Source organism: Macaca nemestrina, chromosome 6 (assembly GCF_043159975.1).
Source record: "Macaca nemestrina isolate mMacNem1 chromosome 6, mMacNem.hap1, whole genome shotgun sequence".
Taxonomy (NCBI): Eukaryota; Metazoa; Chordata; class Mammalia; order Primates; family Cercopithecidae; genus Macaca; species Macaca nemestrina.
Window position 1 is genome coordinate 60,589,381 of NC_092130.1, and position 17,646 is coordinate 60,607,026.

At 37.5% G+C, this 17,646-nt stretch overlaps 1 protein-coding gene across 2 annotated transcripts in view; it reads right to left on the reverse strand.

Annotated features, from left to right (window-relative positions):
* Positions 1-3,988: 3,988 nt before the first annotated feature.
* Positions 3,989-17,646, reverse strand: part of LOC105500034 (large ribosomal subunit protein uL10m-like) — a 44,417-nt gene continuing 30,759 nt past the window's right edge. Inside the window, exons 1-2 of one of the 2 annotated variants that reach the window (XM_071098558.1) lie at positions 6,992-8,945; positions 3,989-6,309 (exon numbers count right to left, since the gene is read on the reverse strand). In XM_071098558.1, coding sequence (XP_070954659.1) covers positions 5,377-6,291 — 915 coding nt within the window. In that variant the 5' untranslated portion in view covers positions 6,292-6,309; positions 6,992-8,945 and the 3' untranslated portion in view covers positions 3,989-5,376. Of the gene's footprint in view, positions 6,310-6,991; positions 8,946-17,646 lie in introns of those variants that run through there. The other variant, XM_071098559.1, reaches the window with a different exon arrangement.

A 17,646-nucleotide genomic window follows, 5' to 3' on the forward strand; every position in this document is an offset into this window, starting at 1 on the left:
AGAAGGTGGAAGAACTTCCACCATGATTGTAAATTTTCTGAAGCCTCCCCAGCCATGCGGAACTGTGAGTCAATTAAATCTATTTTCTTTGTAAAACATGCAGTCTTCGGTAATTCTTCATAGCAGCATGATAATGGACTAATATAGTGAATTGGTACACACAGAATAGGGTAATTCTGTAAAGATATCTGAAAATGTGAAAGTGACCTTGCAATTGGGTAACAAGCAGAGACTGGAACAGTTTGGAGGGCTCAGAAGAATAAAGAAAGATGTGGGGATGTTTGGAACTTCCTAGAGACTTGTGGAATGGCCTTGACCAAAATGCTCATAGTAATACGGACAATGAAGTCTAGGCTAAAGTGGCCTCAGAAGGAGGTGGGAAATGTGTTGGGAGCTGGAGTAAAGGTCATTCTTGCTATGCTTCCGCAAAGAGACTGATGGCTTTTTTCCCCTGCCCTAAAGTTCTGTGGAACTTTGAACTTGAGAGAGATGATTTACGGTACCTGGAAGAAGAAATTTCTAAGCAAAGCATTCAAGTGAAGACAGCATAGATGTTCGGAAAATTTGCAGCCTGACAATACAGAAGAAAAGAAAAACCCATTTTCTGGGGGAAAAATTGAAGTTGGCTGCAGAAATTTGCTTAAGTAAAGAGGAATTAAATGCTACTCACCAAGATAATGGGGAAATGTCTCCAGGGCATCTCAGAGAACTTGGCAGCAGCCCCTCCCATCACAGACCCAGAGGCCTAGGAGGGAAAAATGGTTTCCTGGGCCAGGCCCAGGGTCCAGGGTCTCCCTGCTGTGTGCAGCCTCTGGACTTGGTGCCCTGAATCCTAGCTGCTACAACCATGGCTAAAAGGGGCCAAGATATAGCTCATGGCATTGCTTCAGAAGATGCCAGCCCAGAGCCTTGGCAGTTTCCACATTGTGTTGGTCCTGCAGGTGCACAGTAGACAAGAACTGAGGTTTGGGGACCTCCACCTAGATTCAGAGGATGACGGAAATGCCTAGATATCTAGTCAGCAGTCTGCTGCAGGGGCAAAGCCCTATGGAGAACTTCTGCTAGGGCAGTGCAGAAGGGAAATGTGGGGTCATGGCCCCCACACAGAGTCCTCAGTGGGGCACTGCCTAGTGGAGCTTTGAAAAGAAAGCCACTGTCCTCCAGACCCCAGAATGGTAGATCCACCAACAGCTTGCACTATGCACCTGGAAAAGCCACAGACACTCAATGCCAGCTATGAAAGCAGGGAGGGGGGATGTACCCTGCAAAACCACAGGGACAGAGCTGCCTAAGGCCATGGAAGCCCACCTCTTGCATCAGTGTGCCCTGAATGTGAGACATGGAGTCAAAGATCATTTTGGAACTTTAAGGTTAAATTACTGCCCTGTTGGATTTTAGACTTGCTTGGGGCTTGTAACTCTTGTTTTGGCCAATTTCTCCCACTTGGAACAGGTGTATTTACCCAGTGCCTGTACCCTCATTGTCTCTTGGAAGGAACTAACCTGTGTTTGATTTTACCAGCACATGGGTGGAAGGAACTTCTTTGTCTCAGATGAGACTTTGGACTTGAACTTTTGAGTTAATGCCAGAATGAGTTAAGACTTTGGGGAACTGTTGGGAAAGGTATAATTGTGCTTTGAAATGTGAGCACATGAGATTTGGGATGGGCTGGGGCAGAATGCTATGGTTTGACTGGGTCTTCACCCAAATCTCATCTTGAATTATAGTTTCCATAATCCCCATGTGTCATGGGAAGGACTCAGTGAAAGGTAATTGAATCATGGGGCAGTCTCCTGCTGTTCTCATAATAGTGAGTGAGTTCTCACAAGATATGATGGTTGTATAAGAATCTGGCATTTCCCCTGCTAGCTCTCATTCTCTCTCCTGCTGTCCTGTGAAAAGCTGCCTTCCACCATGATTGTAAGTTTCCTGAGGTCTCCCCAGCGATGCAGAACTGTGAGTCAATTAAAACTCTTTTCTTTATAAATTACCAAGTCTCGGGTATTTCTTCATAGTAGCATGAGAACAGACTAATACGGAAAATATGAATTAAAAGCATGGATCTTTAAGACAAATTCACCTGGATTTGACACTTATTAAGACCCCTGAGAATGTGCCTTGACTTTTATAAGCATCAACTATTAAACTGGAATACTAACAAAAATAAAATAATAACAGTGGTCAACTTTTATTGAGTACTTCCGTGTGTAGGCTCTGCTCTAAATGCTCTGTATATTAATCCTCACGCACCTATTAACCCAATTAATCCTCATCAGCCTATTAATCCTCACCATATCCTTATTAAGTATATGCCATTATTATTATTATCACCATTTTACAGATGAAGAAACTGGGATACGGAAAGTTTACTACGCCCAAGATCACAAAGCCAGTAAGTGGCACCTCAGGGATTTCAACCCAGATATTCAAGCTCTAGGGTTCACATATTTAACATTATTAGTCGTCAGACATAGTGACTCATGCCTGTAATCTCAGCACTTTGGGAGGCTGAGGTAGGAGGATTGCTTGAACTCAGGAGTTCCAAACCAGCCGAGGCAACATACAAAGATAAATAAGTTTAAAAGTCAGCCAGGCATGGTGGCACACACTAGTAGATCCAACTACTCAGGAGGCTTAGGTGGGAGGATCACTTGAGCCCAGGAGGTCGAGGCTGCAAAGAGCTATAAACACACCACTGCATTCCAGCTTGGGCAACAAAGCAAGACCCTGTCTCTAAACAAATAATACAATACATAAACAAACACTATTAGCTTCACTGCTTCCTCATATGGTTGTAACAAGAAAATATAATAATAAATTAAAAGACCAAGCATTTAGTACAGTGTCTGGTGCACAGAAAGTGCTCACAATAATCAACAAAAGAAAAAACAAAGTTTGAATCCTGATTTTTTTAATGGCACCAAATATTTCTTTTCTGTCCATTTATCTTTGTTTCTCTAATTTCTCGTTTTCTTGGACTCTCTTCCATTAAATTTTTGTTAGGGCCCTTCCATCACTCTGACTTGTTGATATATTATCTTTTCCTTGTCCCTCATCCCCAATTGCCTTCTCCAACTTCTCCCATTGCTTCCTTTCAAATCTCATTTTTCTCAATTTCAAGACCATTGACAGATCAGCATGAGAAACAGCAGACATAGTTTATTTTCATGATATTCCCTTCAGAATCTCACTAGAATAAATGTTTTTGTGGTATTTATGACAAAACACCTCAACCTACCTGCACATACAAATCAGAGTTTATCAGATCTCTCAATATGTAAACAGAGGCTCTTCAGTGATCAAAAGGGACCAAAAAAAAAGACCTCCTCCATGCTGTTCTGTCTTTGTGGCAGTGTGTGTGCTGACTACAGTCTGAGGTACAGGGCAAAACAGCAAGTTAATTAGATAAACTCTTTCTTTGATTCATTGGCAAGATCTTCTATCAGGGAAATCCACCCTGACAGAAGCCATGAAATCTTCACAATTTATGTTCTTCTGCCATGGCTTCAGCCAGTCCCTCCATTCGGGGTCCCTGACTTCCCGCAATAATCTTCTCTTTCTTTTTAATCAATAGTCTAAATGCTAACTTATTCGCCTTAACCTTTCCTCCCAAATGATAATCACTGAGCATAATGTGCATATGCAAAATAGTCACAAGGAGACGTTCAATCAAGGTGCCTGACAACTACTCTGATTACTACGTTTTTCACAACTGCCAAGAAGTTGGCTAAGTGCAGCCTGGACTTCTTTCCCAGTGTAGAAGAATATTGCTTACAGAAATGTGAATGATTCTGGTGATTACTCGTAAACGTCAGCAGATGGCACAGAGATGGCTCCACGATGGATGCACTTGTCTCCTTAGGCAACCTTGAAGTTACAGAAAAGTTACATCAATGCTGACTTTACACTCTTTGGAACTAAACAGAGTATGAATTAATTTAATTTACTTTAAGTTAGGTATTTTCTAATGATGAAACATTCCCAGGTGTTGTAAGTAAACCTACAATTTAATATCCTCCAATGAACAATCTTCTCAAGGTGGCGACATTTCCAGAATTTGCAGTAGTTCCATTTCTGTGGCAAGCAGCTGTTTGCTATGATTTGTGGACAGTGGTCAATTAATAAAAAGTTAGTCTACACAACAAGAAACTTTAATATACACATCTTACACTGAAATATAACCCCCAATTAAGAGTTTATACCTTATTTGCTCTTTTAGACATAACTTGTTTCAAGTGTCAAACAAGTAACTTTGTTGTTGTTGTTGTTGTTGTTGTTTGGTTTTTTGTTTGTTTGTTTGTTTGTTTTCTGAGTTAAGCATCCAATCTCCTTTGTTAGGAATTTCTGGTTCAGGAGACTTGTATGAGGCCTCCTACTCTAGAGCCCTCAGAATCCCCCATTAACTGAGAATCCTAGTTTCCCCCCAGCCCTTTGGTTCAGAACCACCAGAGAAATGTTAGCTAGTGGGCACAGCTGTCAGCTGCCTTTCACAGGGCAAGCATGCAAGGGATGCCATTTGTGGGAACAGGTATAGGGGAAGAGGATTTTCCTAGGATGGGAAGTGAGAGTGAGGAAAGTCAGAAGACAGAGAAGTCCCTGAGAATAAATATACAGGAAGGACAACCATGTAAACCACAAAATAGAGAAAGTAGAATGCATTTTGTTTTATCATAAAGCAGTGCTCCCAAACTTTCCATAGCATGGCACACCCCGAGGGTGGAGAACTAACATCTGAGCACACCTGGATGGTGGATGGGACCCACTTCTGGGTAACCTGATGAGGAAGCTCTAGTGTAGACATTCAGGATGCGGTCTTCAGAGCAGAGAGGGCCTGGTTTAAGTCCCTGTTCTGCCACTTACTAACTGCATGACCTTGTGCAAGCTACTTCTCTGCTTCTTCTCTGTGAAATGGGTACAACGTGGTCAGGAATAAAGGAACTAACGCAGGTACAGCGCTCAGCACAAAGCCTGGCACACAGCAGGCTCTCACCAGGTACTATCCTCAGCACGACTGCTTGGTTGAGCTACTGTGGCAGTGGCAGTGGCAGTTTGTGCCCCAAGGGAGTGGGCTCAGAAGCCCTTGCAGCAAGGGGCAGTGACCAAGGAGGCAGGGGGTAATAGCCTTTATCTTTTCAGCCTCTCTGCCTTGGACCTTTGCTCCTATTGGGTCCCGAGTTAGGAAAACTAAGGACAAAACCAGTGACTGACAGCCTCCATTTGAAATGGAATCCTCTGCATCTCCAAGTGACCCTATACCTGATAATATGACTCCCCCAGTGTGGGAGTGATATTGTCCAGTGTTAGTAAAGCCCAGTGACAAACGCACTCCCCCACCCCAAGTTCTTCCGCATCTCCCATGGTGGACAGCACAGCCAATCAGACAGTGTATTTATGGGCAGGGCTGGCTAAACAGGCTGGGTAAGAGTCCGGAACAGGGTCAGGATGATCTGGCTTCCCATTGACTGACAAAACAGAATCCTTCTTGCGTTGCTGTCTGAGGTACTGGTTCAACAGGGTGGTCAGCTGCAGGGGCTGGTGCTGGAGCAGGGAGTGGGTCTGGGCGGTGAGGCGGATGAGGCCTACTACAAGCTCCCCCCGTGCCAGGGGCAGGCTGGGGAGATTGGAGTAGTTGATAATGCCCTGCCTGCTGAGGATGGTGTCACTGATGCAGCGACCTAGCAGCGGCAGGAATGACACAGTCCTTAAGATCCGGACCATCTCCTTGACCCTGGGTTCTTCACTGACCAGCAGCACGTTGTGCCCCACAGAAAGGGGCAGCAGATTTTGGCACTTGGAATCCTCCAGGAAGGGCTTCGGTACCTGGTTGGGGAAGACCTTCATCAGGATCTTGCGTTTCCACAGCTGGTGTCGCATAAGAAGCTTGTCCTCTGCGCTCGGAGCCACCTTCTGGCAAACAGTTATCATTTGGTTGTCCTGGGAAACTGCTGCTACCTCCCGGTGGAGAAGCCTGATGAGGCCCGTCTCCTGAAATTGGAAAGCAATAACCAAGGGTACATCAGCTGTCACTTCTCCTGGCAACCTTTCTCCCTCTGTGGTAAGTTCTAGGGCTACCAGTGATGCCTCCTGTTGGGGGCCGGGAGGAGATGGCAGATGTGTTGGGTTGACGGCTGGTGTCTGGGGGATATATTCAGTCACAGCAATCAGCTTCTGTTGCCGAAAATGCATCACACGATGGTGACAGGTAACAGCCTTGGAGCCATAGCAGACAGTCTGGAGGGCAGGCAGCTGGCCCGCCTGGGACAGGAGACCCCCTCGCAGCATCACCACCATAGCCGCAGCCGTCTCCACCTCAAGAATGGACAGAACAGTAACTTTTTAAAAAGTAAATATTTAAGGGCCAGTAGGATCCACATATCTTCTATATGGATTTATCTAATGTCAATAATGTACATTTCTTTGCATCTTAGGAAGTAGTATTCTCATGCTGAATCCCAATAAGCCTCCATGGTAATCACATAAGTTATCAATAATTTCAATTCTATGGGGATTTTTTTTTAGCTTAGTTAACTCAAATGTAAATCCCCGTATTAAACATTCTCAAACACTTTGTTCTCTAGCTTTATCACTTGAAGAAGTTGTAACATGCTCTAAATTATAGTGAAATACAATTTGCTAAGAGTGGCATTTTTAGCATGACTTTTATAGAGCACTTGGTGCAGGAATCAAAATTATTAGCAGTGCCTTTTTTGCTTGTTTTAAGAGACTTCTCACTTTTGGCTGATGGCTACATCTCTAAATAGATTTTACACTCCCTGCTCAGAGATGGAAAAGCACATACAGCTCTCTTCACATTCAAATAACAATCTCTTCACTTATCACCACCAAAGTCCAATACCCATCCCAGAACCTATCAAATTAATTACCAAAGCTTTTCTGCTCTCAGGTCCTCACAGATAAAGCATGCCTGTGAGAGCATTTTACACATTTTATCCCACTATTCCACAGTATAGTCTTACATTCCAGAATGTACCTAAATGGACTTAAAAGGTCCTCTCCTGTGATCCTGTGAATTAATCATAATGACTGCCCTGGGGAAAAAAGAGAGTCCTCAATAGGAGAGATCCAAAAAGAACTGCTGCTTGGTAAAAGCTCCAGGTTAGGGATATGTCATCATTTAGCTATGGGGAGTTTAATTTATTAGAGTTCAAAAACAAGAAAGGGGTTATCCACAAAACCCCGTTCAAGATAGCAAAAATTTAAGAAGAAAGTCAGATCAAGGGACACACTGGCACCAAAGTTAAGCAGAGTCTTAGAAAGTAGCCAATATCTGAGGTCAGAAACCAGGTCATAAAGCAAGGGTATCAACAATGGGCACAGTGGAAAATCAGCTCAGAGAACACCTGCTTACCAGGTGTCATTCATTCCCACAGGTTTTTAAAAACCTACCATGGCCACAGTGTCTGGCAGGGAATATTAAGAGACTGTTAACAAAGTAGGCAGAAAACACAATTTTATTTTTTCTGAAGAATTTAAGTATTTACATATATGTGTTAATGGCACATATTAAAGAGAATAGCAAAAGAAAGCTGAGGAAAATTCAAAAGTAAGAACAAACCCATGAACAAATTCATGAATAATAATCAGAGTTGAGAAAACAGTCTGGGCCAAAGTTGAGGTGAAGGAAAACAATACTTAAAACATGTTCTTTATTGTTTAGTTGGCAAAAAGTAGACCCATTTCAGAAGAGGTAGAGAAGGAAAAAAAGTGTATTATTGGGAGGATGTGAAGGCACCGAATGAAAACGTAAAATGCTATTTTTGTTGCTAAAACTAGTTGAAAGCAATTCATATGACTATACAGAATATTAAAACCTAACACACTGTAATAGCCTTGATTTTTAAGATTTGTTAGGCAGGCATGTAAAGGTAAATATACATACAAAATAGAAGCCATTGAGCATTGAAAGAATACATAGTCATTGAACCTAGTTCTAAAATCCTAAGGTGAAAAATTGATTTTCACATATACATATCCAAATGTACTTGTTTTTAAACCTGAACTTGCTTTTAAATTATACAAGTAAACACTTTGCCACAAAAAGTCACTTGAAAGTACACAAAATACAGCCCTTTTGTCAGGATTTTTACAACCCACAGCATCGTTACAGAATGAATGTGGATGGATACCATGAAAATAATTTCTATCTTTGATTATTATACTCAGCTATGATTTTTACAAAAATGACTAAGGACTTTGTGCAATAGCTGATTAACTCTACTAAATTAGATAACTTGTTGTATTTACAATAATTTTAAGTCTCTGTGCATATCATAATTTGAATAGTTAACACCAAATCCCAAGATAATAGTCCATTTTCTATAAATAATTACACTAAATAAAATTACAAATTTTGGTAATGGCACTTCTTCTTAATCATAAACTATCTCCCTCATGTCCAGTTAATTCTATATTTCATTTAGTTACAAAACATATTAAGGGACTGTAAAAGAGAGTCTGTTGTGAAGTGCACTGATGATAGAATGTTTCAATAATGCAAAAAATAGAAGCTGAAACAAGTTTTAAGCTACCCTAAAATAAATAAGAAACTGTTTGACACAATCTTGTAAAAGTGCTAAAGACACCTGGCTAGCTTCCATATAAATCTGTACTGGATAAATCTTGAAGCATTCTACAGCTTATCCGCAATACCTCTCCCTTTTATCTTAGTGAAAAAATTAGCCCTGCCAACTTGGCTATAAAAGACTAACTGGACTTTAAAGATGCTTCAGAACTCAAATATATTTCTAGTTCTTATAATACATAGTCTTAAAATAAACTCCACTTTCTTACTCTTGTGTGAGAGAATCTCTGGTCTTTTGTTTCAAAAGGCCTTTGAGCTAGCTAGAAGAAATCTTGTATCTAGGGAAAAAAGGATGATAATTACCATAAGGAAAACAACTGAAGGTGTAAAACTCACTGCTATAGTAGATACACAAATGAGAAAAAGAAAAGAATCAAACTTTATCAATACAGAAACACACCAAACCACAAAAATAAACAACAAAAAGAAGAATAAAGTAACAAAGAATATTCAAAACAACCAGAAAAAAAAAAAAAAAAAAACTAAAGAAACACTGCCTGCAAAAAACATACACCTGGAATGTCACACACAGACTTAAAGGGATGGGAAAAGATATTCTATGCAAATGTATACCAAAATCAAAGAGAAGTAGCTATATTTATATGAGATAAAATAGAGTCTAAGTCAGAAACTGTAGAAAAGAGACAAAGATCATTATATAATGATAAAAGGATGAATTCATCAAGACACTATAACAATTATAAATATATATGCCCCCAACGATGAAGCACCCAGACACATGAAGCAAATATTGATAGATCTAAAGGGGGAGATAGGCCTTAATATAATAATAGAAAGGGACTTCAACATTGCACTCTCATTATTCGAAAGGCCATCTGGACAGAAAATCAACAAAGAAACCCTAGCTTTGAACTCCTCTATAGAACAAATGGACCTAACAGACATTTATAGAACATTTCATTCACTTCGGGCAGAATACACACTCCTCTCATCAGCACATAAAACATTCTCCAGGATAGACTATATGTAAGGCCAAAAGTCTCAACAAGTTTACAAAAATTAAATCATGTTAAGCAGTTTTTCTGGCCTCAAGGGAATAAAACTAAAAATCAATAACAAGAAGACCTTTAGAAACCACAAATACATGGAAATTAAACAACATGCTCCTGTATAGCCAATGTGCCATTTAAACTTTTTGAAACAAATAAAAATATAAATACAACATTCCTATGGGATATAGGAAACGCAGATAAGAGGGAAGTTTATAATACTAAATTTCTGTATCAAAAAAGTAGAAAACTTTTTAAAAACATCTTAATAATGTATCTCAAGGAATTAGAAAAGCAAGAACAAAACAAATCCAAAACTACTAGAAGGATAAAAATAATAAAGATAAGAGGAGAAATAAATAAAATTGAAATTAAATATATAATACAAAAGATCAACAAAATTAAAATTAGTTTTTTGAAAAGATAAGCAAAATTAAAATAGAGACTAAAAAATACTAAATAGGAAATGTAAAGTCAGTTTTGTTTTTAAAATCATTATTAACAATTTATTTTGTATCCCTCCATAAAGAATACATATACAAGCATACATAAGCAATATTTCCTTTCTTGTCTTCATTTTTTGTAAACAAATGATATTATACTGAATATGTTATTCTGTAACTTCCTTTCTTCACTCAATGAACGTTGCAACATAGCATCACAAAAATATATACCTAATTATCTTGAATACCTGCATGGTACTACATTACATGGACATTTCAAAATTGATTTTTTTAATTTTTTGAAAAATTAAGCAATATTGACAAATCATTCTCTAGACTAAAAAACAAGACAAGAACCAAATAAATAAAATCAGAAACAAAAAAGACATTACAACTGATGACACAATAATACAAAGGATTTTTAGAGACTATTATGAACAACTATACATCAAAAATTGGAAAATCTAGAGAAAATTAATAAATTCCTGGACACATGCAATACATCAAAATCAAATAAGAAAGAACGAGACTCCTGAACAGATCAATAACAAGTAATGAGGTTAAAGCAGTAATGAAGTCTTCCAACAAAGACCACGACTGGATGGCTTCTCTGCTGCTGAATTCTACCATATATTTTTTAAAGAACTAATGCTAATTCTCAAATTATTCCAAAAAATTGGAAGGAAGAGAATTCTTTCAAACTCATTTTAAAATGTCACTTTTACCCTGATACCAAGGCCGGACAAGGACGCTATAAGGAAACAAAATTATAGGACTATATCTTTGATGAACATAGATGCAAAAATCCTCAAAAAAACACTCAAACCAAATCCAACAGCACAATGAAAAGAACATTTACCCTGATAAAATGTGGTTCATCCCAGGGTTTCAAGTATAGTTCATCATAAACAAATCTATAAATATGATATATGCCATTAACAGAATAAAGGACAAAAGCCATATGATTATTTCAATAGCTGCAGAAAAGGATTTGACATAATTCAACATTTTTATAATGAAAATTCTCAAAAAAATAAGTATAGAAGGGGTATACCTCAACCAAATGGACACTATACATGACAAACATCCAATTTATATAGCACTTCATGAGAAAAAGTTGAAACTTTTTCTAATATCTAGAAAAGAGAAGGATGCTAATTCTTGCCTCTTCTATTCAACATACCAGAAGTCCTGACCGGAAGTGTTAGGTAAGAGAAATTAAGAAAAGGCCTACAATTTGGAAAAAAGTGGTTAAATTGTCCCTATGGGCAGATGATATGATCTAATATGTAGAAAACCCCAGAGATGCCACCAAAAACTGTGAGAACTAATAAACAACTTGCAGGATACAAAAGCAACATACAAAAATCAGCAGCATTTTAAAACCATAACAGCAAACTATCTGAAAAAAATAAGGAAAACATCACATTTATAACATTTACAAAAAAAAAAAAAAAAAAAAAAAAAAAAAAAAAAAAAAAACACCTAAGAATGGATTTAACAAAGGACATAAATGGTCTCTACAAGGAAAATTACAAATGTTGATAAGAGGTATTGAAAGGGATGCTAACAAATTGAAAGATATCACTGCTAATAAACAGGCAGAATTAATATTGTTAAAATAGCCATACTACCTAAAGCAATTTACAGATTCAATGCAATTCCTATCAAAAATACCAATGACATTTTTCTTCTTCTTATCTTTTTTTTTTGATTTGGAGTCTCTTTCTGTCGCCCAGGCTGGAGTGCAGTAGCACAATCTCAGCTCACTGCAACCTCCACCTCCTGGATTCAAGTGATTCTCTTGTATCAGCCTCCCAAATAGCTGGGATTACAGGCACATGCCACCACACCTGGCTAATTTTTGTATTTTTAGTAGAGATGGGGTTTCACCATTTAGTCAGGCTGGTTTTGAACTTCTGACCTCAGGTGATTCACCCACCTCAGCTTCCCAAAGTGCTGGGATTACAGGTGTGAGCCACCACGCCAGGCTCACCAATGACATTTTTCAGAGTAATTGAAAAAACAATTCTAAAATTTATATGGAACCAAAAAAGAATCTGAATAGTCAAAGTTATTGTGAGCAAAAGAACAAAGCTGGGAGTCTCAACTACCTGAATTACAAGGCTATACTAACCGAAACAGCACAGTACTGCTATAAAAACAACCACATAGACCAATGGAAGAGAATAGAGAACCAAAACATAAATATAGATTTACAGCCAACTGATTTTCATCAAAGACTCCAAGAACATATACTGTGAAAAGAATATCCTCTTTAATAGATGGTGCTGGAAAAGTGAAGATCCCTATACAGAAGAATGAAACTAGATCCCTATCTCTCAGCATATACAAAAACCAACTCAAAATGGATTAAAGACTTAAACATAAGATCTAAAATGGTAAAACTTCTAGAAGAAAACATATGAGAAACACTCCAGGACATTAATATAGGCAAAGATCTTTTGGCTAAGACCTCAAAAGCACAGCAAACGAAAACAAAAAAAAGAAAAATGAGACTATATTAACCTAAAAGGCTTTTACTCAGCAAAGGAAACAATCAACAGAATATAGAAACAACCTATGGAAAGGGAGAAAATATTCACAAAGTACACATCTAATAAAGGATTGATATTAAAAATGTATAAGAAACATAAAAACTTAATACGAAGAGAACAAATAATCTGAATTAAAAATGGGCAAAGAGGCCGGGCGCGGTGGCTCACGCCTGTAATCCCAGCACTTTGGGAGGCCGAGGCGGGCGGATCACAAGGTCAGGAGATCGAGACCACAGTGAAACCCCGTCTCTACTAAAAATACAAAAAATTAGCCGGGCGCGGTGGCGGGCGCCTGTAGTCCCAGCTACTCAGGAGGCTGAGGCAGGAGAATGGCGTAAACCCAGGAGGCGGAGCTTGCAGTGAGCCGAGATCGCGCCACTGCACTCCAGCCTGGGCGACAGAGCGAGACTCCGTCTCAAAAAAAAAAAAAAAAAAAAAAAAAAAAAAAAAATGGGCAAAGAGGCTGTGTAGAGTGACTCAAGTCTATAATTCCAGCTTTTTGGGCCAAGGAGGGAGGATCACTTGAGTCTAGATTTTCAAGACTAGTCAGGGCAAAAGAGTAAGATCTTATCTCTACAAAATTAAAAAATTAGCTAGGTGTGGTGGTGTGTGCCTGTAGTCCCAGCTACTCAGGAGGCTAAGGTGGGAGGATCACTTCAGCTCAGAGCAAGGCATCAGTGAGCCGTGCTTGCACCACTGCATCTCAGCCACAGCAAAAAAAAAACAAAAACAAAAACAAACAAACAAAAAATACTGAAACCCTGTCTTAAAAATACAAAATGAACAAAGAAACAGAATAGACAATTATCAAAAGAAGATATACAAATGGCTGACAGATATATTAAAAAATCCTCAACACTTATCATCAAGAAAATGCAAATGAAAACTACAATGAGATATTACCTTACACCTGTTAGAATGGCTATTAACAGACAAAAGATAACAAGTGCTGATGAACATGTGGATAAAGGGAACGCTTGCAAACTATTGGTAGGAATGTAAATTTGTGTAGCCATTATAGAAAACAGTATGGAGTTTCCTTAAAAAAACAAAAATAGAATCACCATATGATCAAGCAATTCAACTACTGGATATATATCCAAAAAGAGGAAGTCAGTTTGTCAAAGGGATAGCTGCACTCTCATGTTTATTACAGCATTATCCAAAATATTACTTTCAGTGGCAAAAAACACAATTATTTTTGCACCAACCTGACAGCTAAGATATGAAATCAATCTAAGTGTCCATCAACAGATAAATGAATAAAGAAAATATAGTATATATATACACTAGTCAGTGATTAAAAAAAAAAAGGAAATCTTGTCATTTGCAGCAACATGAATGAGCCTAGAGGACATTATGTTAAGTGAAATAAGCCAGGCACAGAAAAGAAATACTGCATGATCTCACTTATACGTGGAATCTAAACGAGTTGATCTAATAAAGTAGAGGGTAGATTGGTGGTTACTAGATGCTGTTGCAATGGTGGAGGTGTGGTGTATGGGAAGTGTTGGTCAAAAGATACAAAATTTCAGTTAGCTATGATGAATAATTTTAAGAGCTCTATTGTAACACATGGTGACTAGTTAATAACAATGTATTGTATTCTTGAAAAATTCTGATACTAGATTATAAGTGCTGTTACCACAAAAAATGGTAACTTTGTGAGGTAATTCATATGTTAATTAGCTAGATTTAGCAATTCCACAATGTATACATCTCAGAACACCATGTTGTACATAATAAATACATACAACTTTATGTCAATTTAAAATAAAATTAAAATTGTTTTAAAAGCATTTGACAAAGTTCAACAATCTTTCATGACAAAAACACTCAACAAAGTAGGGATAAAAGGAAACTACCTTAACATAATAAAAATAAATTTTGAAAAGCCCACAGCTAAGGTCATAGTCAGTGGTGAAAGACTGAAACTTTTCCTCTAAGATCAGGAAGAAAGCAAGAATGTCCATTCTTATTACTGCTGTTCAACATAGTACTAAAAGTCCCAGCCAGAGCAATTGGGAAAAAATATAAAATAAAAAAGAAATAAAATAAAATGCATACAAATTGGAAAGAAAGAAGTAAAATTATCTCTGTTCACTGATGATCTTTTATGGAGAAAACTCTATAAAGATTCCACAAACAAAAAAAGTTAAAACTAACAAATGCTTTCAGCAAATTTGTAGCATACAAAATCAACTTATAAAAATCACTTGCATTTCTATGTATTAATAATGAATACATTGAAAATAAAATTAAGAAAATCCCATTTACTATAGCACCCAAAAGGATAAAATACATAAGAATAAGTTTAACCAAGGAGGTTTAAAACAGACACCAAAAACTACAAAATATTGCTTAAAGAAAATACACACAAATAGAAAGATATCTCATGCTCATAGATTGGAAGACTTAATATTGTTAAAATGTCCATATTACCCAAAGTGATCTACGAATTTAATGCAATTCCTATCAAAATTGCCATGGCATATTTTACAGACGTATTACAGACAAAAAAATCTGAAATTCATGTGGAATCTCAAGGGAACCCAAATAGCCAAAACAATCCTGAGAAAGGAAACAAGATTGGAGGCATCACACTTCCTGATTTCAAAATTATTACAAAGCAACAGTAATCAAAACAGTATGTTATGGCCATAAGAAAGGCATATAAACCAATGAAACAGAACAGAGTCCAGAATAAACCCACATGTAAATGATCCAGTGGTCTTTGACAAGGGTGCCTAGAATATACAATGGAAAAAGGATAATCTCTGCAACAAATGGTATTGAAACAATAGGATAGTGACATGCAAATGAATGAAGTTGGACCCTTACCTTACAGCATATATAAAAATTAACTCAAAATGAATTAAAGACCTAAACATAAGACCTAACACTGTAAAACTCCCAAAAGATAACATAGGGTAAATGCTACAGGATATTGAATTTGGCAACGATTTCTTAGATATGACAGCAAAGCACAGACAAAAAAGCAAAATAGACAAACAGGACTATGTCACAATTTAAAACAACTTCTCATCAAAACAATAATCAACAGATAGAAAAGGAAAGATATGGAATAGGAGAAAATATTCACGAATTGTATTTCTGAAAAGGGGTTAATAACCAGAATATATAAACAACTTCTACAACTCAACAACCAAAAAACCAAATAACCTGATTTAAAAATTGGTAAATAACTTGAATAGACAATTCTCCAAATGGCCAACTAGAATATGAAAAGATCAATAATCGCAAGAGAAATGCACATTAAAACCACAGTGAAATACGCTCACCCGCGATTAGGTGGGTATTATCAAAAGAATGAAAAAAAAAAAGGGTTTGTGAGGATGTGGAGAAATGGAACACCTTTGCAATTTGAGTAGGATTATAAAACAATGCAGCCACTGTGGCAAGAAGTATGAAGGTTCCTCAAAAAATTAAAAATAATTTATAATACAGCAATCCCACATTTGGGTATATATCCAAAAGAAATCAATGCAGGATCTCAAAGAGATCTCTGCACACTTATGTTCATAGCAGCATTATTTACAATAGCTAAGAGGTAGAAGCAATCCAAATGTCCATTAAAAGATGACTGGATCAAGATAATGTGGTATATATACACATAAAATGAACTATTATGCCATTTTTAATAATTTCAACTTTTAGGTTCAGGGTGTGTATGTGCAGGTTTGTTACATGAGTATATTGTGTGATGCTGAGATTTGAGGTATGAATAATTCCATCACTCAGGTAGTGAGCATAGTACAAAATTGTTTTTTGACTCTTTCCCCCTCTCTCCTCTAATAGTTCCCAGTGTCTATTGTGGCCATCTTTATGTCCATGAGTACCCAATGTTTTGCTCCACTTATAAGTGAGAAAACCAAATGTAGTATTTGGTTTTCTGTTCCTGAGTTAATTCACTTAGGATAATGGCCTCCAGCTGCATCCATATTGATGCAAAGACATGATTTCATTCTTTTTAGTGGCTTCGTAGTGTTCAATGGTGTATTTGTGCCAATTTTTCTTTATCCAGTCCACCACTGATGCACATCTGGGCTAATTTTTTGTCTTTGCTACTACAAATTGTGCTTCAGGAACATACAAGTGCATGTGTCTTTTTGGTAGAATAATTTATATTCCTTTGGTATATACCCAGTAATGGGATTTCTGTGTTCAATGGTTGTTCTGTTTTAAGTGCTTTGAAAAATCTCCAAACTGCTTTCCACAGTGGTTGAACTAATTTACCTTCCCACCAACAGTATATAAGCATTCCTTTTCTCCACAACCTCACCAGCATCTGTTATTTTATGACTTTTTAATAATAGCCATACTGACTGGTGTGAGATGGTATCTCATTGTGGCTTTGATGTACATTTCTCTGATGATTAGTGATGTTGAGCATTTTACATGTTTGTTGGCCACATGTACATCTTCTTTTGAGAAGTGTCCATTCATGTCTTTTTTCCATTTTTTTAATGGGGTTATTTGGTTTTTTGCTTGCTCAATTGCTTAAGTTCTTTATATATTATCTGAAATGCCTTTGAGGCCTTTCCCCCATTGTCTTAACTACTTGACTCCTTTTTACTCATGCAAATTTTTGCTTGAATGCCTCCCATGAAAATGGGTTTTTCTACCACAGGGCCAGGCTGCAAATTTTTTACACTTTTACATTCTGTGTCCCTTTTAAGTATCAGTTCCAACTTCAGGTCATTTATTTGCTAACACATATAAGAACAGGCTTTTGGAAGCAGCCAGGCTATTTCTGGAATGCTTTGTTGCTTAGAAATTCCTTCCACCAGATAACCTAAATCATCACTATCAAGTTCAAAGTTCCACAGATCCCTAGGACAGAGGCAAAATGCAGCCAAGTTTTTGCTAAGCATAACAAAAGTAATCTTATTCTAGTTCCCAACAAGTTCCTCATTTCCATCTGAGACTTCATCAGCCTGGACTTCATCGTACATTTGATTATCAGCATTTTGGTTATGAACATTCAGCTAGTCCCTAGAAAGTTTCAAACT